The sequence below is a fragment of the Gymnodraco acuticeps genome, unplaced genomic scaffold, assembly GCF_902827175.1.
Source record: "Gymnodraco acuticeps unplaced genomic scaffold, fGymAcu1.1, whole genome shotgun sequence".
Classification (NCBI taxonomy): Eukaryota; Metazoa; Chordata; class Actinopteri; order Perciformes; family Bathydraconidae; genus Gymnodraco; species Gymnodraco acuticeps.
This window is the reverse complement of record NW_022990685.1, coordinates 1,471,460-1,496,607: the sequence shown is the minus strand read 5'-3', so window position 1 is coordinate 1,496,607 and position 25,148 is coordinate 1,471,460. Positions and strand designations below refer to the sequence as shown.

The 25,148-nt window shown below is 46.2% G+C and overlaps 1 protein-coding gene across 1 annotated transcript; it reads left to right on the top strand.

The window, feature by feature from the left end:
* Positions 1-12,949: 12,949 nt before the first annotated feature.
* Positions 12,950-17,947, top strand: LOC117555393 (probable G-protein coupled receptor 21). The gene has a single exon (XM_034230298.1). It carries the CDS (start codon positions 13,762-13,764, stop codon positions 14,830-14,832), a length of 1,071 nt encoding a protein of 356 aa, XP_034086189.1. The 5' UTR covers positions 12,950-13,761; the 3' UTR covers positions 14,833-17,947.
* Positions 17,948-25,148: the final 7,201 nt, after the last annotated feature.

Sequence of the window (25,148 nt, the reverse complement as noted above, 5' to 3'; positions counted from 1 at the left end):
GCGACTGCCTGAGGGGTGATCAGGGAGACGCCCAACACGCCGAGATTGTTTGCTGCAGCCGCCATCTGCGTACCGAGCTTGAACATCTTGTCCAGATATTCCAGTATGTCTCGGTCCCGGGGCAGCGGGGGCAGGGGTCGCTTACCCTCCGCCCAAACCTGCCGCCCCCGGAAGCAGATGGGCCGCCAGGCTCTCATCAAGGGGGGGCACACCCGAACACGCTGTATCCGCGCGGCCCTCCACCTTGATGATGCCTGCCATAGCGGCTACTGGGGCCTTCGTTTTAAATGGCTGCTGCCATGTCGCCTCCACACACCGCCATATATCAGGCAGCTGGGGTGAAACGAAGGTCGGCTGCGCTGGATGCACCGGGCCATAATACCCCTGTCTCAGGTGGCTTATAGGCCTCGGTGGCAGCGGTGAGGGGAGCTGTTGGCCTACACGCTCCGCCGCCAGGGTCATCACCGCTGGGAAATCCCTCCGCGCAGACCTGAGAGTCGGACCTCCAGACACCGAGGCGTCCTCGTCCTCCTCCTCCGGAATCGGGGTTGACTGGCCCCACGGAAGGGAGAACCGGAACGGCACTTCCTCCTCTCCTGACTCGCCCATCTCGACAACGTCGAGCTCCGAATCCTCCACCTCCTCCTGCGGGGCCTCCGCCGACAGGAAATGCTGCCCACGATGCTCACGTGTGAGCCGAGGAAGCATCTGGCAGGCTGAGCTTGCCGGTGTCGGGCCCATACAGCTCACGGCGTGGTCAGGCCCCATACATAGGAAGCAGAAGGGGTGTGGATCCGCTCCCGCGATCAGGTTAGGACATTTCGGACAGGTCCTGTGGTCAAGAACTGACTCCATAACTCTCTATTCTCTCGTCTTTTTAAGCTCCGTGAAAACACTTCCGCCGCTGAAGAGAAAAGGATGATAGTCAGGAGGTGAGGCCTCCTTTTATACGGTGTGATGCGCGCGCATTCAGGTAGGCCCGCCCAAGGCCGGCTACGTCTATAGAAGTCTCAGTGGGAGAATGCTCGCAGGGTAAGGTAGTACCCATAGAGTCCAGTAGAGGGCGGAGCCTGTGAGAGATATAACAGCCTCGCTCTTTCCCCAGTTGACCCTGGCTGAAGATGCTTTTTCGTAAAGGGCAATACTTTCTTTCAGTTCCTGTACATCTGTGTGGCCCTGGATAATTATATTTATATCATCTGCATATGCTGACACAACAACAGGAGGGCTGTGAGACATCTCTGGTAGACAGAGACCCCTCAGTCGGCTCCTTAACCTACAGAGAAGAGGCTCAATGGCAATACTGTAAAGCTGACCTGAGAAAGGACAGCCCTGCCTGATCCCCCTCCCAACCGGCACAGGAACACTCAACCCTCCCCCCCTTTTATTACACAAAACGCTTCATGATACAGAATCCTTACCCAGGACAGGAACCCCTCCCCAACACCAAAAGCCTGCAGTGTGGTAAAGAGAACATTGTGATCTACACGATCAAAAGCCTTCTCTTGGTCAATAGATATGATGCCAACATTGACATTATACAATTTACATATGTCAAACACATCCCTCATTAAAAACAAACTATCAAGCATAGACCTATCTGGCACACAGTATGATTGATCCACAACAATTAATTGACCAATAAAAAGTTTTAATCTGTTTGATAAAACCTTTGAGAGGATTTTGTAGTCCGTACATAAAAGAGCCACTGGTCTCCAATTTTTTAAAGAGGTCAAATCTCCCTTTTTAGGAAGCAGAGAGAGAACTGCACGCCTGGAGGAAGCTGGGAGCATCCCTTCTTCAAAACATTCTTTAAAAACATCCAAAATGTCCTGTCCCATAAAACTCCAAAAATGCTTTAAAAAGTCTGATGATAATCCATCTATTCCAGGAGCCTTTCCTGACGCCATTTGAGACACAGCGGCAGTTAGTTCTTCATAAGTCAGTTCAGAGCTGAGCGTGTTCTGTTCCTCTGAGCTCAGCTGGGGAAGTCCCTGCAGAAGCTCTGCAGCAGAATCCACATCACATCCATCAGCCTTGAACAAATCCGTGTAGAAATCTACTGCATGCTTCCTCATCTCAGCCGGCTCCGTGGTCACCTTTCCCTCAGGAAGCCGCAGACACAACATCTGTTTTCTCTTTACCACTGATTTTTCCAAACTGAAAAAGAAGGCAGTGGGTGCGTCTATGTCCTGGAGTTTGGTGAAACGGGCTCGGACTAAAGCTCCTTTGGCTCTTTCTTGCATAAAGGAGTTAAGCTCCTGTCTTTTTTCTTTTAAACTGGCATTATTCTGTGGATCAGAATGTGAGACACTTTCCATGTCTATTACCTCTTTTTCTAAATTCTCCACTACTCTCTTAATTTTGGCTGTTGAATAGGAGGTGTATTGTTGACAAAAAACCTTAATTTGGGCTTTTCCTACCTCCCACCACTGAGTAAGGGAAGAAAAACTATCTTTCCTAGATCTCCAGTAAGCCCAAAACATTTTAAAATGTTCACTACTAAAATGCTACTCCTGCACTCACATTTGTCCCATGGCTAAGGACATGCGGCCCCCCCCCCCCCCCACCATAGATCCCAGTCAGTTTCATTTCTGCTGTCACTGTGAGTTTCTTGTAGAAATACTACATCTAGCTTTTTCTGTTGAATAACTTCTGTCACTAAGGCTCTCTTTTGAGCATCTCTGCCCCCATTCATGTTTAATGAGGCTACCCTTAAACCCTGAATATGAGGAGAAGAGAGACAGGCCATTAAGAAAAAAGATAGAAAAAGACAGTAAGGAGGAAACACCCGGTGTTGTATGATCATATTCAATTATTTACGACTCCTTTTTTTAGGCACTTTGGTCTTTTTGTTTAAAGCTTTCCTCAGTGTAGTGATGTGTTTCTTGAGGCAATACCGTTTTTTTTCATCAAGTCAGTCTAGCCCAACAACCTTCTGAATTGTCTTGGCTGACTTAACAAACTTTTCAACATCAGGGAAATAATTGTTTACATTTACTGATTTCCCGAAAGTTTCATCCAGAAACTCCTGGATCTGTTCAAAAGAGTATAGATCCTCACTCTGAGAAACACAGTCAGATACGGAGACACTATCCGATCCAGCTGATTTCCCCCCTGCTCTGCCTCACTGTCAAGTTTGTATGACAGCTGAGCCTGTTTCCCAGAGACAACCTGCAGCTCCTGCTCTGAGCACTCCATCACACCCTCTCTGCATCCAGCCCTGACCTGAGCCTGAGCGTCAGCCTCCACAACTGCTTTCATATTAATCCCCGCAAACAACGGCCTACCACCCACAGACACTGGGGCTTTAACTGCCATTATGGGACCAAACATAAACCCTCCCGGCACCACTGCTGCGGGCAACACAGGCACGGCTGCACCGGGTGTGGGTGCAGCGGGAGCGGGCACGGGTGTAGCAGGATCGGGCACGGCGGCCCCCGGCGCTGCAGGCACGGGCACGGCTACACTGGGCGCAACGAGTGAGGGCACGGCAGGACCGAGCGCGGGCACGGCAGCCCCGGCGGCTGCAGACACGAGCACGTCAGCCCCGGAAACAGGGGCCGTAGCTTAGAGATGGGCGAGTCCTGATTCATCTGGATCATTAACCCGGATGCTAGAAATGAGCTGGTCATGACGAGTCTCTCCTCTCCTTTAACCCGAGTCCTTTGAGTCCTACACCTTGTGTGACGTACAAATTAAAACTATAAATTGCGTCACTCGCTACTCTCTTTATAACATGTAAAATCACATTACAACGTAGGCCTACCCCAGTCCATCTTTAGCAAGTAGGATAGCTTCCAGAAGTTATCGTTTAGCTCAGGGGAAGCGGATCAGTGAAACTTCCTGCAGACTCTTGGGACTCAGAGGAGCCGTAAGTTACGGCTCCTAACCGTTATAGCATAGCAGATCCAGAGATCCATACTCGTCATGTGCACGAGCATAGCCGCGGCCGGGAAGACATTTGACTTGCGCCGTGTAGGGTAGAGCTCTCTCGGCCCGATGTGATGCTGTTGGTACGATGCAACCTAATAGCCTACTAGCGAGAGGACTTGGGCTGTGTTGGGTAGTGCGTGCTCCCATGCGATATTAGTTTGCGTGGAGAGAAACTCCTGTTAGCTTGGCTGACGCTGGGGCATATGTTATAGGGTCTGATCTCCTTGCCCCTTGATGCTTATGTTGCATGGAGAATAACTCCTGTTAGCTTGGCTGACGCTGGGGCATATGTTATAGGATCTGATCTCCCTGCCCCTTGGTATATTTGGTTGCAGTGAGTGAGGCTCCTGTTTAGAGAACGAGAGTAGAGAATGAGAGACATTGCATGTAATACGACGTATCTGAGTGATATAATTACACCACCACCAGTTATATGCGTATCTTACCAGTGTTAAGGTTTGAGAGATCTTTGATTAGCCAACACTGTGTGGATATCAGGTCGGATGTAAAAGGTGAAGGCAGAGGATGACCAGCGTCCGAGTTGTTGCAGAGAGGAGGAGGAAATCCCCTGGTTAGACGCAGATGTGGCTGCGCCAATCCTGAATGAATGCCCTGAATAGTGTGAGGGGGGCATATTGCATTTCAGGAGGATTTACTTAAGATATTGGCAGAAGCGATTTTTTGTTAGGGGAAAATTGCCCGGGATAAGAAATAGAGGGGACAAGGGGCTAGATTTGGGTCTCATGCGCAGAAATGTAATCATAGATGAGTAGGGGCAGAACTTAGAATCAGTTCTGGCTACTATGACTGAGCAAGCGCCTCCGCATTTAGAATGCTTCAGACGTAGGCTGTAATGGCTGGCGTGAAAAGATAAATCAGAGAAGCAGATAGGCTACCTCTTTTGGGATCGAAGGTGTAAGAGGAAGTGGGCATAAAAAGCCAAAAGAAATAGGGCTTCCAGCAGTGCGTCTAAATATGGAGAGAAAATTCCTTGACTAAGTTCTGACAGCATTTTATGCAAAATAATAATAATAATAATTAATAATTCATTTATTTTATATAGGCGCCTTTCAAGGCTCTCAAGGTCGCCGTACAAACACATACAAAACAAGATACACAAAACATAACACCAGCATAAGAGACATAAACAAGACAATGCAGTATATAAATCAATAAAATAACCAAATAAATAAAAACAGAGGATGTGTGATGGATAATGATCAGGATGGATATGCGAGTGTGAAGAGATATGTTTTGAGGCGTGATTTGAAGAGAAAGTGGAAAGTGTAATAGGCTGTCTGCTATCGGGAACAGGAATTAATGATTTGGATATGCCTCTAAGAATAAGTTTGACTGCGGGATGAGAGAAAATGCTGGCGAAGCTGGGGTCATAGCATCTGATATTAAATTGGATACCAGCGAGCAGGCTGCAAATGTACTGGGGCTTGAAATGCCGGTCATCCGTGCAATAGCAAATAAAGGCGCATACGTTGTTGATAGTAACGGCCCGTCCACACTACAGCTTCAAAAAAAGCTTGGAGCTGGGCGTGTCTGAAGCTCGACCAACAACCAATCACATGAATCTCCCGCCCCTGACACACAAGCAGCGGTTTGATTGGCTAGAGCTTGTACTGGCATATGATATGATTTGATTGGCTGACGCTTCCACCGAAAGCTTCAGAAGCTTCAAAATTTGAACATTGCTCAACTTTTGCAGCCTGAAACGCCAGGAAAGCTCCGCTCTGCTACCCACAATGCAGTTCGGCGAAAAGTGACGTCACCCCATTCAAAGTGAATGGGCAGACGCGTTGGAAACCGTTTTTGAAGCTGTCGAAGCTGTAGTGTGGACGGGCCGTAACGTGTTTAAGAGGCATGCTATAGTGTAACGCAAAATATGGCGAATGTACGCCAGGCAAAGTCGTACGTTTTGATAGTAGACTTGGCTAAGCCTTTTCTCATAAAAGCTCTAGCTGAGTCGAGGTAGCTCGTGATGGGGTTGAATTTTAATATAGAGCTATGAGGTGGAATGGGGGAATCCTGATCGGTCGTGGATTGGCGTCTGGGCAGATTTTCCGGAGCCTGAAAGTTGAAACGAGAGAGAGCGTCAGCGAAAGTGTTGAGGTGACCAGGAACGTGGCGAGCTGTAATGATGAAGTTATGAGTGATTGAAGACCATGTGATGCTTCTCATAAAGGGCATCATGTCTTTAGCGGAAGACCGCCCTTTGTTGATGACACCTACTACTGCTTCGTTGTCACAGAGGACTGAAATGCGTTTGCGTGTCCAGAGATGGCCCCATACGTGACAAGCTACGGCTATAGGGTACATTTCGTGCATTGCAGAGGATGGAGCGAGACGGGAGATGGGGGACGGCCATGAGCCTGCGAACCATTCTCCCTGGAAAAACCCCCCAAAACCCACGGATGGGGCAGCGTCTGTGAAAAACCTCAGGGAGAAGAACGAGATGCCGTTCCAGTGGTCGAGGAGGTGGGACCAGAAGCGTAGATCGGAGCGGCAGCCCTCGTCTAGGGAAATCAGGTCGTGGAGATTATTGACGGAAGACGCCAGCGTTAGAAGGCAGGAGATGAAGGAGCGCCCTTGCGGGATGACACACATGGCGAAATTCAGGTGCCCGAGGAAGAAGAGCAGTTTTTGTTTTGTGAGGTTTTTTGCCTCACAGTGGGATTTCGCTATATCTCGAATGCGCTGCAGTTTGTCGGAGGGAAGGGATGCCTTCATATCGATGGGAGTCCAGGGTGATGCCGAGAAACTCCAGACTGGAGACGGGACCTGATGTTTTCTCTTTTGCCAGAGGAACTCCGAGCGCCTGGAAGCAGTGTTTAAGTTTGTTAATGGACGCGCCGGAGTTGTCGCATGGAGGGTCTATTAATAAGAAGTCGTCTAACAGGTGGAGTACAGAGGGAATTCTCGCTCGGTTGAGTAATATCCATACTAGCGCCTCGGAGACGGAGTTGGCTTCTGCAGCCGAACGTTAATCTGACGGCAAAATAATATTTTGCGTTCCATCTAATGCCGAACATGTTCCCCTGGGAGGGATGGATGGGAACTATTTTAAATGCATCAGTGATGTCGGCTTTGGAGAGCGCCTTGACCTGTGAGTTTGATCAGTTTGATAGCGTTGTCGACGGTGGAGTATTGAAGTGAGATGGCTCTGATGGAATGAGGCTATTAACGCTGGAGAAAGGGCCGGAACGAGGGGCTGAGATATCGAAAATGAGCCTCTTCTTCCCTGAGTACTTCCTGGTGGCTACACCGAGTGGACTTGTGCGAAATACAGAGAAAGGTGGGGATGTAAATGGCCCGATTATGTAACCCTTGCTGACTTCTTTCTCTAGCAGCTGGGAGACGGTTTCTGGCTCTTTAATAGCCGACTGCAGATTTTTTGCTACATAAGTTGTTGTGGGGAGAGAGAGAACCCCGACTCTGAAACCTTGGGAAGGCCCTGAAAGAACGTAATTGACAAACACAGGATTGGGATGGGAAGATAGTTCTGCTGCCAGAAATTGAATGTTAATTGGTGTGGACGGGTGAGATTTCAGAAGAGTTTTTGCCCGTGCAGTTTCTGCATCTTGCGGGGGGCTGAGCGCCTGGGGCACACAGATCGGGGATGAGCATCCTTGCAGGAACTACAGATATGAAGAAAATCACAGTTTGGGTAAGTACACACACTTTCATTGAAGTTATTGCAGATGTTGTTACCCTGCCATGGCCACACCTGGCGGTTTTGTCTTTCATGAAATGCCTGGGGCGGGGGGTTTTGAGGGGATGATAGCGCTACTATGGGGCAGAAGGGAGCGATGTGGCCTGGGTTACCGCAGTGAATGCAGATGATCATGGGGGAGCCTCCGATGGCCATCACTAGTAGCTCGGTGTCGAGCACTGACCAGTCCAAGCGACTGTTTGCGGCTTTGATGGAAAAGCTTTTATGGTAATGCAGGAATACGTTTTTTGCGTAATTCTGGTTTGGATCCCCGATTAGAGCCATGTAGCAGTCAAGCTCGTGTCTTCTCTCGGGATAAACGGAGCAAATCACGTCCCTGTAAACTCCGAAAGCTACAAGGAACTGCCCGATATTAAGGTCTCTATTGAGGCGGGGATCTGATGACAATCAAAGGTGCATAAAAGAGACACATTCTTTCTTTCTCTGTAAAAGTGAGAGTCTTTTTCACCAGTCAAACCTTTTTTTGTTGCATACAGCAAATTCTAATATTACCCCCATACAACCTCATATAACTTCATATTGGGTTTCCTTGTAGTTGTGTGAAGTAATTATAAAAAAGACAAAAGATCATGGGGGCAATAGGATATTTTATTATTTCCCTTTTTACGTATTTGAAAAGTACACAACCGGGGAAAATCTGCCACTTCCTCACAGAGCCCCTCCTTCAACACACATGAACGCGCGCACGTGACCAAAGAGGGCACGAGATAAGTTTGTGCACAGATCTTTGGCTGGAGGCGTCTGAACCCCGCACAGATGCTGCATTCGTTTCTTGACTGGCGCTCCGGACGGATGGCGGTAAGTTGTCACAGGCGTCTCGCTGATTAAACCCATATCGAGGCATCTCTTGGCCATTTTTCTTTTTTGACTTGGTGAGTGGAAATGACTGTCTTTTTATTTAGTTTGAGCGTATTTCTATTTTCACCTAATTCCACCCCCCACTATCTGCTGGCCTCATAGCCAAAGGAAGGGGTGGAGAAAGGGGGAGAGGCCTGGGCTGTGATGGGGCGGGGGGTAGACAGTCTCACGCATAACTTCAAAGAGACACCTAGATTAACATCAGAGGCTTATAACACACCGTGTGAAATCACACCTGCCTGTTATAACACCTCAACCCTCACATCAAAGGGCAAACATCAAAGGCTAATTAGATTAGACAACTCTGAGGGGACAGGGGCCAGACAGTCTCACGCATAACTTCAAAGAGACTGCCTTAATCAACACCTAGATTAACATCAGAGGCTTATATCACACCTACCTGTTATAACACCTCACATCAAAAGATTAGACTACAAAGGGGTGTGAGGGGGCAGGGGCCCAGACAACATAACTTCAAAGAGACTGCCTTAATCAACACATCAAAGGATTAGACAACAAAGGCAGGGAGGGTTTTCACACCTACCTGTTATAACACTTCACCCCTCACCTCAAAGGATCTCGAACAATGGGAGGCGGGACTTAGCTCATTTGCATATTTGGGGGCGTGTCACCTGTCACTTTTTATGCATACTAATGTGATTGAAACAGTATGAATAATACTACTATCATCATTTTCTTATACTATGAAACATGCCTTAGTGTCCAACAAATACTTTATTTGTCTCATACTGCCTGTGCTGCAGCACCTCTTTTCACCCTCTGCCTGAAACCAGAGCCCAGTCTGCTCTGATTGGTTAGCTGGCTGGCTCTGTTGTGATTGGTCAACGGATAGAGATGTCCCGCCCCTTAGCCTTTCACGTACGATGTGTTGTGAGTGCTAGCCAATAGGAGCGTGAGTGTTACATAGTGATGTCGTTATGCATTTTCCAACTCAAATCAAGTAAGGGAAGTGGCTTGTACCCTATACAGTTAATATCTTTCATTGCTCCAAGATATTTGCCAACATCTGGTATTTTGCAGACCAAACAACACTGAATACCCTGTTCATAATACATTCATAGAAATTAGGGCTGTCAAGTTAACGCGTTAATAACACGTTAACGCAACAAAAAAAATTAACGACACTAATTACTAACGCGATTAACGCATATGTGCATTTTTTGTCCTCGGCCACCCCGTAGTTTCAGAGCGCATCAAGTTTAAAATACCATCTACAAGCTGATGCTGACAGCCCCGCTCCTGCCGCCCGCGTGCTGCAGACCACACTTCCACGCTCACCGGCAGGCCCTGACTGGCCATCTGGAGGACCGGGAGAGACCTTACGTGTATTGTTGTTGTTAGCATCTGGTGCTAGCTAGCTACGCTAACGGATATAAGGAGCTGTTTCAATGAAAACAGAGGAGCAACATTTCGCCGACAACTGCGCCGAGCACTTGACTTTATGCAGGAAGCCAGACAGTGGGACATTGTACGACAAGTCAGCACACTCAGCTCGGATAGTGCGCGCAACATGATCGCAGCGTCCAGGCAGCTCCCGTTCGAGCATATGCCTTGAGTTGCACATAGCTCCAACGATCCATCACACACACACACACACACACACACACACACACACACGCACGCACACACGCACGCACACACAACACACACACACACACACACACACACACACACACACACACACACACACACACACACACACACACACACACACACACACACACACACCATGTATACATCACTTCAGGGGACATTATATTGACTTACATGCATTTCCTGGAGACTTATCCTAACCTTAACCATAACCAACACATGCCTAACCCTAACCCTAACCCTTAACCTTACCCTTACCCTTACCCTAACCCTAATCCTAAATAATAGAAATACAATCAAAGTGGCTTCTGTACTTTTTTCACTTTATTTATTGGGTATTATAACAGTAACAGAGCAACCTGATCTTCCTAGTACTGATTTCTCGGTCCAAAGGCCTTTGGGGCTGGACTAAAAATGCGTAAACACAGTGTCATTCATGAACAGCTGATACTAAACCCCTGAATCCTTTATTCTCCCTCATAAAATCTAAAAGCATCCTTCAGCAATATTTAAAAATGAATTGAAGTATAATGTTGATTTTCACAACAAGAGCCTTTTTGCACTTGTGCTTCAGGCCCTCAGGTCTTAAGACTGCTCTGTATCTGCCCTGGTTGGGAGTTACCTTTCGACTGCTGGGACTCGCACCGAGGCATCACAAGCTCTCAATTCCTCACGTTGGTCACAAGATGGCTTTTCCCCTCGCCGGCCTGTCTGCTGTTCACTCAGACCAACATGCTGATGTTGTAATCATGGTGGAGCCGTTCATGTTAACATGTCTTTTTACAACATGTCAGACAACCCACTGCTTGTTCAGGCGCCTCGGCGTTCAGCCTCATCATTCGGCAAGATGAGGCACCTTTTCACCTGTGACCTGGAAACTAAAAGCAAAAACAGACATGTAAACATAGCCGTCTACCCACCTCAGTGCTCACCATATGGTGACAAAAAAACAAACCGTGTCTGAAAGGTTGCTCTGTTTCCCATCGACAGAAGGCCTGGAAGGGGAAGACATCCTCACAGTAATCCCTCGGGTCCCCCATGGTCTTAATATCACAGGAGAGGCTTTGGTTTGATGTGGTACATCAGCAGACAGCTAAGTTTGGTTGTGACGCATACTGTTATAGAACCATTGCTTTCTGTCGTCACATGAAAAAGACACGGGAAGTTATGGATTAAATTACATTTTTAATAGTTCATTTTAAACATGAAGCTCAAATTATTTTGAAAGGGTCCCTCTTGTGCTCATTTTTAGGTTCATACTTTGTATTGTGTGCCTCTACTGTGACATGTTTCCATGCTTTAATGTTCAAAAAGGTCTTTATTCTTCTCTGCTACAGCACCTCTTTTCAGCCTCTGAATGAAACCAGAGCCCAGTCTGCTCTGATTGGTTAGCTGGCCGGCCCTGTTGTGATTAATCAACACCTTAGAGATGTCCCGCCCCTTATCAGACCAGTACAATGTGTTGGAGCGCTAACCAATAGAAGTGCAAGTGTAACATAGTGATGTCAATAAATTGTGCACATAATAATTGTAAAACTGTTGTTTTTTGTGATTATCAACATATGCCACAATAATGCCCGACACAACTTTCCACCAAAAGCTATACATTTTAACTCCCACCCAACTGCATTACAAATCCTCTCTAGCCCACCCATTTGACTGCAGAAGACATGTGGTGTTACAATGTCTTAGCATTTGCATGGGTACATTTCTATGTGAGGGATGCCTGCACGCGAGGGTATCTGTGTGTGTTTCGTCGCACGTGGGTAGATGTGAACAGTCTTTGTTGGGATGGAGACCTGCTTGCTGCTCATTGGTTAACATATGCGAAGGGGCGGAGCTCTGTAAGAGGAGCAAATTAGGTAGTCAACATTAAGGAATTGAGCATTTGTTAGATTGGGTCATGTGTTTGAATGACCCACCCATCCACCCCATCCCCCTTAAACCAAGTCACCTGACTTCCAGAGCCATTGCTTTGAGAGTCTAATATTGAAGTGGCCTGAAATCGACAGCCAGAGAAACAAATGCTTGGAGAAAAGATGTGAAATACAAAGTCTGAGTATGATTCACATGGCAGGCTGGCAATCTATACCATTTGATTTAAAGGATAACATCAGCCTTGTGTGTAACTAAACTACAGAAAATTGTATTGAGGCATTTTTTTAAGTTAATCTATCTTTGACGACATACTGATGACAATATGGCCCGCTATATTGAAAAATCATAAACCTGACAAGTATATATTTTGTCATTTACAAGTAAAAAGCTGTCCACTCTTGCTTAATTCAGTAAAAAAAATAGTTTTTAAATGTTTACTTGGATATTATATTATTATATGTTGATTGCTTAGTATTTTTGCGAATATTTTTTTTATTGTGATGTAAGGACCTGCTTTACATTAAAATACATTTTAAACGCTGGTAAAACGGTATTATGTAACCATCAGCAAATTAAAAAATGCCATCCCTACTGGGATATTGACTTCACCCAGATGGGCTTTCATTAATGAATGGTGTTTGTACAGTGGAAATATATCAACAGTGTGGAGGGGTGAGGAAGAGAAGGAGTGTCAAAGAAAAAAAGGGAGAAAGGGAGGAAAAGGGGGATAGAACAGAAAGGGAAGGGTGGAAAAATATGTGTGTTTGAGAAGAAGGGAGGGAACACCAGTGTGTGTGTGTGTGTGTGCGTGTGCGTGTGCGTGTGTGCGAGATTGTGAGAGTGAGTGAGCGAGCAGTGGGGGGAAGCAACAGTGGCAGCGCTGCATCATCACTACTGCTACTACAGCAGAGAGGAGAAGCCGTTTACTGCCTGCCTCCCTGATCTATCTCTCTCTCTTATACACACACACATTTATGCTATACACACAAACATACACTAGAAGTCAGCCAGCTGCCTCTGAGCCTCACTACCAGCCTCACAGAGGAGAGATCCCGGTGACATTATCCATCACTTCTGGATGTTCGCCTGCCTGCACTCTTCCTGCTGGCAGCGCTCTGAGTGTGTGTTCGTTCCCTGAGGTCCACAGAAAAGGCTGCCACTTCCAGGTCTGACACTGCTTCTTTGGACTCTCTTGCTTTTGTTTGCTGAGACAGTCGTCACTGTCAACGTGAAGGAGTTACAACATCACAGCTGCCTGGAATATCGGCATTATTTTTCCCTCCCTTTTTCCTTTGCAAGAGAGGAAGTGGATCCCTGTATTTTTCCGGAGGCAGTGTGCCAATGCAGAATGCTTACCTCAGGATTTGCAATCTAGGGGTGGTGGGATGGGGGGGGGCGCTATGATAAACAGCTGCGAGGCGAGGATGGTTAGCACTGCAGCATCAGACTATTGTTCTACGTTGGGGTTTTTGTTTGCTTCTCGAGGTTACACACATATATCACAACCTAAAGCAGAAGCAGTGGAGCCTGTTTGCATTTTTCATACACAATGGATTACTGTTACTTTAAGGACGGGCTCCCTGCCCACTAAGGGAAGAAAGATGCTGATTTAGGGATAACAAGAGCACCGGATGAACAACTTCAGGATTGGAAAAGAGACTTTATGGACAGGTCAATGGCTACGTTGAGCTGAAACCGCCCCCCTTCTACTCCCTGCCCGCTCCAGTCCAAACATGAACTCTTCTTCTGATGCGAACCAAAGTGGTTCTCCCCCGTTCTGCCTGCTGGGCTCCGTGGGTTACTCCCGCAGCCTGGATACCTGCGTGCTGGAGGTGGTCATCATCCTTTTCCTCACTGTGCTCATCATTGCTGGCAACATGGTGGTGATCTTCGTCTTCCACTGCGCCCCATTGCTGCACCACCACACCACCAGCCACTTCATCCAGACCATGGCGTACGCCGACCTGCTGGTGGGGGTCAGCTGCCTGGTGCCCTCGCTGTCCCTCCTCCACTACCTCCGAGGCCTGAATGAGGAGCTCACCTGCAAGGCCTTTGGCTACATGGTTTCTGTGCTGAAGAGCGTCTCCATGGCCTCGCTTGCATGCATCAGCGTGGACCGCTACATCGCCATCACCCGTCCACTGTCCTACGCAACGCTGGTGACGCCATGCCGACTGAGAGTGTGCATCGTCCTGATCTGGGTTTACTCTGCTCTGATCTTCTTGCCATCCTTCTTTGGCTGGGGGAAGCCAGGATACCATGGGGACATATTTCAGTGGTGCGCAGACTCTTGGAAGACCAACCCAGGGTTCAGCACCTTCATCGCGGCGCTGCTCTACGCACCAGCAGCGCTCACCGTGTGCTTCACCTACGGGAGTATATTCCGGATCTGCAGGCAGCACACAAGAGAGATCACCCAACGGCATGCCCGCTTCAGCTCGCAGGCGGAGGGCGATAAAGGCGAGCGGGGGGAGCGGTGTGAAGGGTGCCCGGACAAACGCTACGCCATGGTGCTGTTCCGCATCACCAGCGTCTTCTACGTGCTGTGGATGCCGTACATCCTTTACTTCCTCTTGGAGAGTGCTGGGCTGTATCACCATAAGGTGGCATCCTTCCTTACAACATGGTTGGCAATAAGCAACAGCTTCTGTAACTGTCTCATCTACAGCCTCTCAAACAGCGTCTTCCGCAAAGGTCTGGGCCGCCTCTTTAGCCCGTTGTTCCCCTCCTGTCTCGGCTGCATGGAGGCCAAAAAAGCGCCAGTTCCTATTGGTCCCCGGGCAAACACCCAATGCCAAGTGTGAGCCCTGACACCTCTGGTTTTGGATTGTTCACTTTGGGGGCATCAACCTCTGTGTGTGCTTTGTTCAGCTGCGTAGCATGACACAGGTGGACCCGCAGTGAAATGTGCTGGGGACCCCCTGCATGGAGCACGGAGAGGTGCCTGTGCAGATGCCTGTTGGTTGTCTCCATGGCTGATTTTGTGGAGGCTGGGAAGCTTTCACGAATGCTCTTCACTGTGATGCTGCTCTTTCACGGCTGCAAAGATCACAACCTGACAACAGGGAGTAAAGAAGTTTGATGTCGATGGAGGAAGGGGACAGTAGGAATAAGATTCATGTGTTTCACTTCAGATGATTTAATAAGCACTCCTGCCTGCACTAACAACTCTCAGATGCAAAAAAAGGAAAGCACAGCCTGACTTGTGTTGTGTGATCCGCTGAAATGCAAAAAAATCTCTCCGAACCTGACTAGAAAATACAATTGTCTTGGTTCGTTCAGGGTAGATTAGGCAATGCAAACACATTTTAGGACACTGATCTGTTTTCCTTAGGGAACACCAGATGCTAATGAGTTAATGAGTGTATGAAACATCTTTCATCTGATAATCAGCGTGTGTGTGAATCGGATGGACTTCAAGAGTATTTCTCAATGAGAAGACAAAAGATTTATTTCAAATGTTAATCAAAAGGTTTTCTCTCTTTGAACCTGGTTGTTTGTGAGAAGCTTCAAGTATGTTTACACAGTCTCGGGTTTCACATGAAATTGTTGATTCAAGAATTAGCTTTGCTTTCTTATGGTGGCTGCTGGTTTCCCTGCTGGCAGACAGTGGCGTGTCTTCTTCAACATGACAATACATTAATTTATTAGGAGAGTTTTATTCTCTGTTTGCGTTTCCTCTTCAGGTTTATCGGCCCTACTTTGTTAAGCCTCCGGGATGTTTGCCTTGGACCTCCGCTGAAACAGAACATGACTCTTAAATCACAAGCCACGTAGAGTCTTAAGATAATCTCCTCCTGCCTCGTCGACTGTTGATGATCAATCAGCTATCTGCGGGGATCCACATGGCCTCCATGCAAAGACTGACTTCATTGTTATCTGTAAACTTTATTATCTGCCCTCCAGCAGTGGATGGCTGTTCAGATGAATGTAAAGTGAAACACAAGTTTAATCACAAGCTCAACCACGGAGGGCAAGAGGGTCAGAGCACTTTTTCTAAGAGCCAGTGACCGCTTGTGGCTTGGTGTAAATATACTTCGTAGTTTCAATATTTAAACAGTGGTTAATTGTAAAGAGGACCTCCGGGGTTATAAATGTGGATGTTTTTTAAGATAATTTATTTCTCGCAGCCAAGATGTCCCCAGAGACTGAACCTGTTTTTTACATACTGCAGGAAAATGTTTTATAAATTTAAAGTCACAAATGTTTTTCTGATAGCGTCTTGCTCTTGATTAAAACATAGTTGTGGAAAAAGAAGAGTAAAGAGAATCTTTTGGAAAATTGTTCAGGAAAACACTATATGGCTAAATGCACGGCCCGAACCAAATAGTGTATTTATCTGTGGCTGTTTTTAAGGTATGGGCTCCTAATATCCATTAGAAAAACACTTTTTCTAAAGGCATCTTACAACAGTTAATCAGAATCTATCATTACAAATAATATGCCATAGAAATGTACATTTCCCCTTAAAACAGCTTGAAAAATGATTGGTAAATTGTAAAACTGAACCGAAAACCAAACCACAGTTTACAACACTGTTGTTGTAATGTACTGTGTACTTTATTTATTAGTGTATTTAACAGGGAAGGTTCACATTGCTTAACCAGACATTTCCGAGAGACTGATAACAGTTTGTATGTTTAAGTCTGTCACAGTTTCCCAGTCAGCTTGATCCTGTTAAATCGAGTTGCAACTAACCATTATTTTCCTTATGGATTCATCTGCTGATTATTTTCTTTAATAATAAATGTATCAAATGTTGGAAAAAGTGAAAAATGTCAATCACGGGTTGTCAAAGTTCAAGATGATTTTTGTTTATGTATTTTCTTGCTGGTCTGAAACACAAAGTATTCCCTTTAAATTGAAAACAGCATTTTCTGCCTTAGGGGCATCCAAACAAAAAAAGATTCAAGATTCAAGATACAAAGTTTAACTTAATGTGTATTCAGTTTAACAGAGTATTTTGATCTAGACATTTGGGATCATTTATGTGGTGTTATAAATGTGTATTATAACAAGGGTCATCACTTTGAAAAAATTGAACGTACATTTTTGACCTCAGAAGCAAGTTCCTGTTAGAAGTTGATGTGAATCACCTGATCCTCAGCAGGTGAAGGTTGTCCAGTTCTAATTGACTTGTTGTATATCATTGAGACCTTACAAGCAGCTTCTGTAGTGAGGATTTATAAATAAAGCATGGCTTTAGGGCAGGGGTCAGAGTAGGGTCACGGTTCAGAGTTTAACAGTAGGACTTTTCCGGTGCAACGGTCACACCAGCTGCTGCCAGGGGGATCAAACCTCCCAATGACCCCACTGTGCTGATGTTCTATTTATAAAGCATTTTTCTATGTAATGGTATGTATTCAGCATCTGCTATGACAATGTAATTTCCTCTGACTTGTTTGATCCCTGCTTGATTGGTTGTGAAAAATGCTCCACTGATGGACCTTTCCTGCATGATTCTGGTTCTGAGAGTAACTTTACTCCATGTCTTCGGTTTCTAACTACTGTTGTGTACCACATATGGCTTATCATGTTTTCTTATGAGCGAAAATCGTTCTTGTTCATGTCAGAAAACCCTCTAGCCTTCCTGTGATCTTCACCTGTCGCTGCCGTGATAAAATGACACAAATATGCAAACAGTGAAAACACAAAAACCAAGAGCCTAACCTTAAAAGGTCTCATTTAACCTAACATTGTCAAAGTAAACACCTGAAATCTTTGCATTATCTTTATGACAGCAGTGGGAGTCAATGCAATACAGCTTACTGGTGTTAACACAAACCACAATAAATTAATGAAAGGGCTTTTATTATCTCAACACTGGTTAGGCTGTTTGCTACTCAGCGTGTGATCTGAGCAACTGCTGTAAATTATTGTATGAAGGTGTAAATGTAAGATTAAAATGATATGTTCTGATTCTGTGTTTTGGATTCATTTGGGACTTAATATGTTTGCAGTTGGGATGGCTGTACGTGTGTGTTTGTATTTCCCCTCATTTTACAATAAACAAATCCTGTTGGATTAGGAGAAGATTTAGGTTTACGGTTGTAGTCCGAGTAGTACTGATTATTCACATTCTTGAAGGGTTTGGTTTCATGCAGGTAAACAGTCCCTTTGGAGAGCAAACGTGGCCGACAGGCAAATCAAAGTCAAAGTCAGTCTACTTTATTGTCAATCTCAACATATGTTTGTACACACAGAAAGATCGAAATAGTGTTTCCCACAGTCCCGAGGTCTAAAATAACACATTAAAAAAACAAGAACACTCAATAATTAATGCGTTACAACAACTGTCCATGCAGTGCTTTGAGTAAACCCTGCGTGTGTTTTATCTAGTTGGTGAATGTTTTCTGAGTTGTCAAGTTTGTGAAGATGTTTCTTCATTTGCATGTGTTTTGGCATATTCGTTTTTTTTTATTTGCATCGTTTTCGATAGTGCAAAGCATTTCTCCTAATGGAAGTGTTTTGGGCCGCTGTAGCATGTTTGCATGTGACAGCCACCGTACGAAAGAGGCAGAAAACATTATCAGAAAGCGATATCTGAATCCATTGGCTATCGTTTGAAAACCAATAACTTTTAATTATCTGTAAATTAGCTTGTAAACTGGGACAACATCTGTTACACCAAAACCACTCAAATATTCCCCTGGCCCAAATAATTATCAGACATATTCGTATATAATTCACATTTCATTGAAAGAACACTAAATAATTCCTTCTCAGGACTCAGACTACAGAGCAGAGTTGGCAAAAACAAAAAATATAAACAAAACATTTTTTATATATAAATATATAGCAATATAAATGTAGCTTAGTGTCAGAAAAATAAAAGAAGTGCATTGTAAATTATACATTTCATGTTTAATTATTTTAGTTTGGGCTCTTGCATGTCAATTTTTGGATTACAAGTAAGGTCTTTCTTTTTGAGAAGTAAAACGTGTGACAAAACAAAATAAAATGTAACAAATACTTAATTACATTATTCCAGGCTAAAGCAGTCTGCAAACAGTTCCGGAAAATATGTTCTCAATTTATTGAAAAGTCATATTTGACCCACTGACTGTCATTACTTTTTTTTTTTAAACATTCCCCTGTTGTTGTACAGTTTTTATTGCATGGAATATTTTTGGTGCCATGCAGCAACATAATAAATCCATCATAACTTAATTTGTTGTATTCTTTGTTAACTTAAAGTTAATTTCTCGCTAGACAGTTTGGTTTTGGTTAATGGTGCAAATGTGTGTGGTGAGGGGGAACCAAAGTTGAAATCATTTGAATGGATTCACTATTTGAAGGGGCCTTATCATGCAACGTCATACAGACATTCCAAAAAAACAAAACAGAAAACAAACAAAAACTAAATAACAGAAAGAAAAGCACAACAAACAAGGACAGTCTGTTAAATGTAATTCATGGAGGGGAAGAGTGTGTGAGAGAGAAACTCCCTTTGGAGAGAAATTTGGAGTTTTAGAATTTTCAAAACCAATAATACACACTACAGGAAAGTGAATACCCCAAAAAGCACAATAGGTGTCAGGGTTGAGCGAAGCAGGCAGGACCCAAACGCAGATTTAACAGGAAATACCTTTATTTAAAGGCTACAAGAAAAATACAGAGCTCTTCCCCGTGAACACAGTCAAAAACAAACAAGGATCTCACAAAGACTAACAGAAAACGCAGAACCTAAATGCACACAGGGCTAATGAAACAAACAAGACACAGGTGAGGAGGAAGGAGAAAACACAGGGGCACAAGGTGAACACAATCAGGTAATCAGGTAGGAGGGAACACACAGACAGGAAACCAAAGACAGATCTAGACAAGAGAAAACGCAACACACAGATCGTTTCATTACCCCCCCCCCCCCTCAAGGGACGGATCCCAGACGTCCCTAAAAACAAAAAGTCCAAAACATCCAGCAGGGTGGGTGGAGGGGGACCGGAGGAGGGACTCGGGGCAAAGCAGAAGCCGAGAAGGGGGACTCGGGCAGACGGCCCGGGGGCAAAGCAGAGGCCGAGAAGGGGGATTCGGACGGACGGCCCGGGGGCAAAGCAGAGGCCGAGAAGGGGGACTCAGGCGGATGGCCCGGGGGCAAGGTAGAGGCAGAGAAGGGGGACTCGTGCGGACGGCCTTTGGGAACAGCAACATAGCAGGGAAGTCTGCGGCGGGGAAACTCAGAGGGCCGAAGACAGGGGGGAAGGCCTCGTCGGGGTAAATTAGGGGGGCGGAGTCGAGGGAGAAGGCAGCGGCTAGGAAAGTCAGGGGGCCGGGCTCGAGGGCGAAGGCATCGGCTGGGAAAGTCAGGGGGCCGGGCTCGAGGGCGAAGGCCACGGCTGGGGAACTCAGGGGGCCGGGCTCGAGAGCAAAGGCCACGGCTGAGGAACTCAGGGGGCCGGGCTCGAGGGTGAAGGCGGCGGCTGGGGAACTCAGGGGGCCGGGCTCAAGGACGGGCAAGAAGGCGGCGACGGGACAGCTCGAGAGGACGGGCAGGAAGGCAGTGCCGGGACAGCTCCGGAGGACGGGCAGGGAGACGGCGTAGGCCGCGATGGGGCCCCTCCGGGGTCAGCTGGATCGCCGGAGCAGGAGCACAGGGATCGGGAGCACTGGGAGCTGGAAATGGCGGAACCCCCGGTGGTACAGGAACCGGTGTCGGGCCGGACAGGAAACGGAGCCGTCGGGACAGGTGCAGACGGAACCCAAGGGCTGGTGTCGACTGGACCCCAGACGGAACAAGGGCTGGTGTCGACGGGACCGCCGTCGGAACAGGACAAGGTGTCGGCGGAAGAGGCGTCAGCAGGACCCCCAACAGAACTGGACATGGTGTAGGCGTGACCCCCGGCGGGTTAGGATCTGGTGGCAGCGGGACCTGTGACTGAAAAGGATTCGGAGCTGGCTGGACCTCCGACGGAACAGGTGTTGGCGGGACCCCCAACAGGTCGGGCACGGAGTTGGCAGGACTCCCAGCGGAACCCCCAACGAAACAGGACAAGGAGTTGGCAGGACCCCCGGCGAGACAGGTGACGGCGGGACCCCCAACGGAACAGGACACAGAGTTGGCAGGACCCCCAACGGACCAGGACATGGGGTTGGCAGGACCCCCGACGAAACAGGTGTCGGCTGGACCCCCAACAGGACAGGACACGGAGTTGGTAGGACCCTCAGCGGAACCCCCAACGAAACAGGACAAGGAGTTGGCAGGACCCCCGGCGATACAGGTGACGGCGGGACCCCCAACGGAACAGGAGACAAAGTTGGCAGGACCCCCAGTGGAACTCCCAACGGACCAGGACATGGGGCTGGCAGGACCCCCGACAAAACAGCAGTCGGCGGAACCCCCAACGAGACAGGACATGCTGGGACTAGAGAAGGGAAATGAGAAAGGATTTGGAAAGGGACTTGGAAAGGGATTAGAGTAGGGACTAGAGGAGGGACTAGAGGAGGGACTAGAGAGGGGACTTGAGATGGGTCTAGAGAGGGGACTTGGGAAGGGACTTGGGAAGAGACTCGAGAATGGACTAGAGAAGGGACTTGGGAAGGGACTTGGGAAGGGACTAGAGAATGGACTAGAGAAGGGACTAGAGAAGGGACTTGAGAAGGGACTTGAGTAGGGACTTGAGCAGGGACTTGAGCAGGGACTAGAGGAGGGACCATGGCTGCTGGGGCCGGGACCATTGCTGCTGGGGCCGGAACCATGGCTTCTGGGGCTGGGACCATGACTGCTGGGGCCGGGACCATGGCTGCTGGGGCACGGGCTTGAATCCTGGCCTTGCGTTTCCTTCCATGCTGCCTTGAAGCCTTGTGGAGGCTCAGAGGTCCTCCAAAGGCCAGACGAGACCCAGCGAAAGGGTCCTTGAAAGGAGCCTTGTTGGGAACTGTGGCAGGCAGGGGGCTAGCATGCCAGGGGCTAGCAGGCTGGGAAACAGGTTTGACCTCAAAGCTACCGAAAAAGTCCTCCACCCACTCGGGTAGTAACTCCCTTAACCAGGGCCTTGAGGTTACTTCCTGGCGTGCCGTAGAGATAATAGACTGCCTCTCTTCTCTACTGGAGGCATATCGACAGTAATTTTTTAGGCACATTAAATTGTACGTCACCAGACAGGCTGTCTGCTGGGTCCATTTTTGGTGAGATCCTTCTGTCAGGGTTGAGCGAAGCAGGCAGGACCCAAACGCAGATTTAACAAGAAATACCTTTATTTAAAGGCTACAAGAAAAATACTGAGCCCTTCCCCGTGAACACAGTCAAAAACAAACAAGGATCTCACAAAGACTAACAGAAAACGCAGAACCTAAATGCACACAGGACTAATGACACAAACAAGACACAGGTGAGGAGGGAGGAGAAAACACAGGGGCACAAGGTGAACACAATCAGGTAATCAGGTAGGAGGGAACAGGTAGGAGGGAACAGACAGACAGGAAACCAAAGACACATCTAGACAAGACAAAAAGTGCATTTGTTTTAAATTGGTATTTTGAATGTATTTACTTAAGTAAATCAAGTGAGATCTATTTATTGTAAATGTCCTTAATAATTAATTGAGGCAAAAATGCAAGAAGAAATCTAAATAATGAAACTTCCATTGATGAGGACGAGTTGTGATCACTGTATTTGCAACACGGCATACAATAATGTTTATACATTCAAAGGTACTGAATGAATAGCTACCACAATAGAAACTCTATCTATAAATATCTGATGGCCCACAAATATATGTCATGATATTTTCCAAGTAAGGGTTGAAATCTTTCTATAATTATCGACAAAATGTTGTTTTAAATTATGTTTTTTTTTCTAAATGAGTAACATAATTGTCTGCTTGTTAACTGTTCTTCAGCTTTTTCCAGCTGTACACAGGACCATCCATCAAGCTCAAGATCTTTACCTAACTACAGTAATTATTTTAATTATCCATTTATCGTTCCTTAATAACAGAGTAAAAAAAACGGTTTTAGAAACCAATGTGACGTCTTGAAATACCTTATTTTGTCCCAACAACAGTACAAAACTCAAACATATACAATTTACAGTGATTTTAAACAAAAAAGAACTCTGCAAAATAGTTGCCACTTCACGGTGCTTTACTAATCTTATCTCAACATAAAATGTGTCTCATATTGTGTATGATTGCTTCTCTGCTTTATTTTTGAAAATCTAGTGAAAGCTGCTTCCTTCGTTACATTGAGCTGGTTGTGTGGCACCTGTGGATCCCATGAAGCCTCTCTTGTGATCCCCTGATTCAAAAACATGTATGTCAAAGTTTATGTTTTTATTTTCCTGTGGGAAAATCGTCATGTTGTCAGAGCCGGATTGCAAGTCAAGAGTTACACAGAGCCTTCATCTCCCCTGGGGGAATGCCTTATCACAGAGACCAACAGTGCCAAATTTGGATCAGGACTGAGAGCAGAAAGGGAGAGGAAGGGGGGGTTGTGTATTTAGCTTGGAACGATCAGGCTTGTTTCTCCTCCTGCGCCCACGTTCCAACGTGAAATCTGACAAATGATGACTCCTGGCATGAAAGCCAAACTCACTGTTTAATATTCAAAACCTAATGAATGTCGAAAGCTTGAACATAATCTGTATTTTGGGAGTATTGAGCATAAAGGGGAGGATTCAATGTTGAATGGTGAATTACGTTTTATTTCAGTGGAATAACATGTAATTGACCTGTCTGCATTGACCAGAAAACAATCATCTTTTTGTGTAAATACATAATACAATGGAAATGTAAGTTATGACTTCTTACTGTAATCAATAATGTGAAATTAGGATGGGTCTGTCCTCAGGTTTAGGCCTCATGTAGAAATTATGGGATATTACATTGATATAGAGCTGTACAATGTGTCAAAAACAGATATTATCAGAATGTGGTTGTAAGGGTTGATGCCTTATGTACATTAGGGGTGGTACATACTGGCTTTAATTCCATCACCAGCAATAACAAAGGTTATACTGTTATGTACAGGAGTGTTTACCTACCTGTGTGAGACCAGTCTCAACATCGCTAAACTGCTGCACGCTCTCATGTAATATCCACTCACAGCGCTGTTGTTACGCTGCTAGGCTTCTGCCTATAGACGTTTTTCATTATGTTTTTTTATCAAATAGGAAAAAAGTCAATACACCAAATTTCTAGGTGAGTTGCTTCTGCTTTGCTCACTATGCTTTTTGCACATAATTGATCCTACAGCGTCTTCAGTGTTTTAAATATGTTCTGCATGTAGGTCTATCAGGGGTCGGCAACAGGCGGACCGCGGTCCGGATCCGGACCCAGACGCCGACCTATACGGACCCGGACCTATAATCAATACATTAATATGGGATTTTTCGGGGCCCCCCAGTTTTTTAACGCTGATTTGGGTGACTTGTGTAATTCGTGGAGAAACGAAGAGTGACGGACAGCTTCTCACTTTTAAAAAGAAGAAGAAATCTAGACCGCAAAAATAATTAAACAAGCGAGTCCTTCGACACTGTCAATCACCCCATTCTGATTGACAAGCTAAAAGCAATTGGTTTTGATAAACTATCGGTGAGCTGGATGCAATCCTACCTGGAGGGGAGAGAACAGATGGTGGAGGTAAACGGTACTCTGTCCCCCCCCCTCCCAGTGAGCTGTGGTGTTCCACAAGGAAGCATATTAGGTCCGTTACTGTTCCTAATTTATGTAAATGACATGTCATCAGCATGTGACTGCAACTTGTTCCTGTTCGCAGACGACTCAGCCCTGCTGGTCTCTGACAGGAGCAGATTGCAGGTTGAAAAAACCCTCAGCTCCGAGCTCGGCAGAATCTGCACCTGGCTCGCCGATAATAAATTATCATTACACCTGGGTAAAACAGCGTCCATTCTCTTCGCTTCGAAACATAATCTCAGCAAATCCGACGACTTCTCAGTTGCAGTGGGCGACATTATTGTCACAAGTAAGAAGGAAATTACATACCTAGGATCTATTCTTGAGGCAAACCTCTCCTGTGACAAAATGGCATCCAATGTAATAAAAAAAGTCAATTAAATAACTAGATTCCTATACCGGATCTCCTCTCTGGTAAACAAAAACACCCTGAAAACTCTGGCAGGAGCACTCATTCAAGGGTACTATGACTATGCTTGCACGTCATG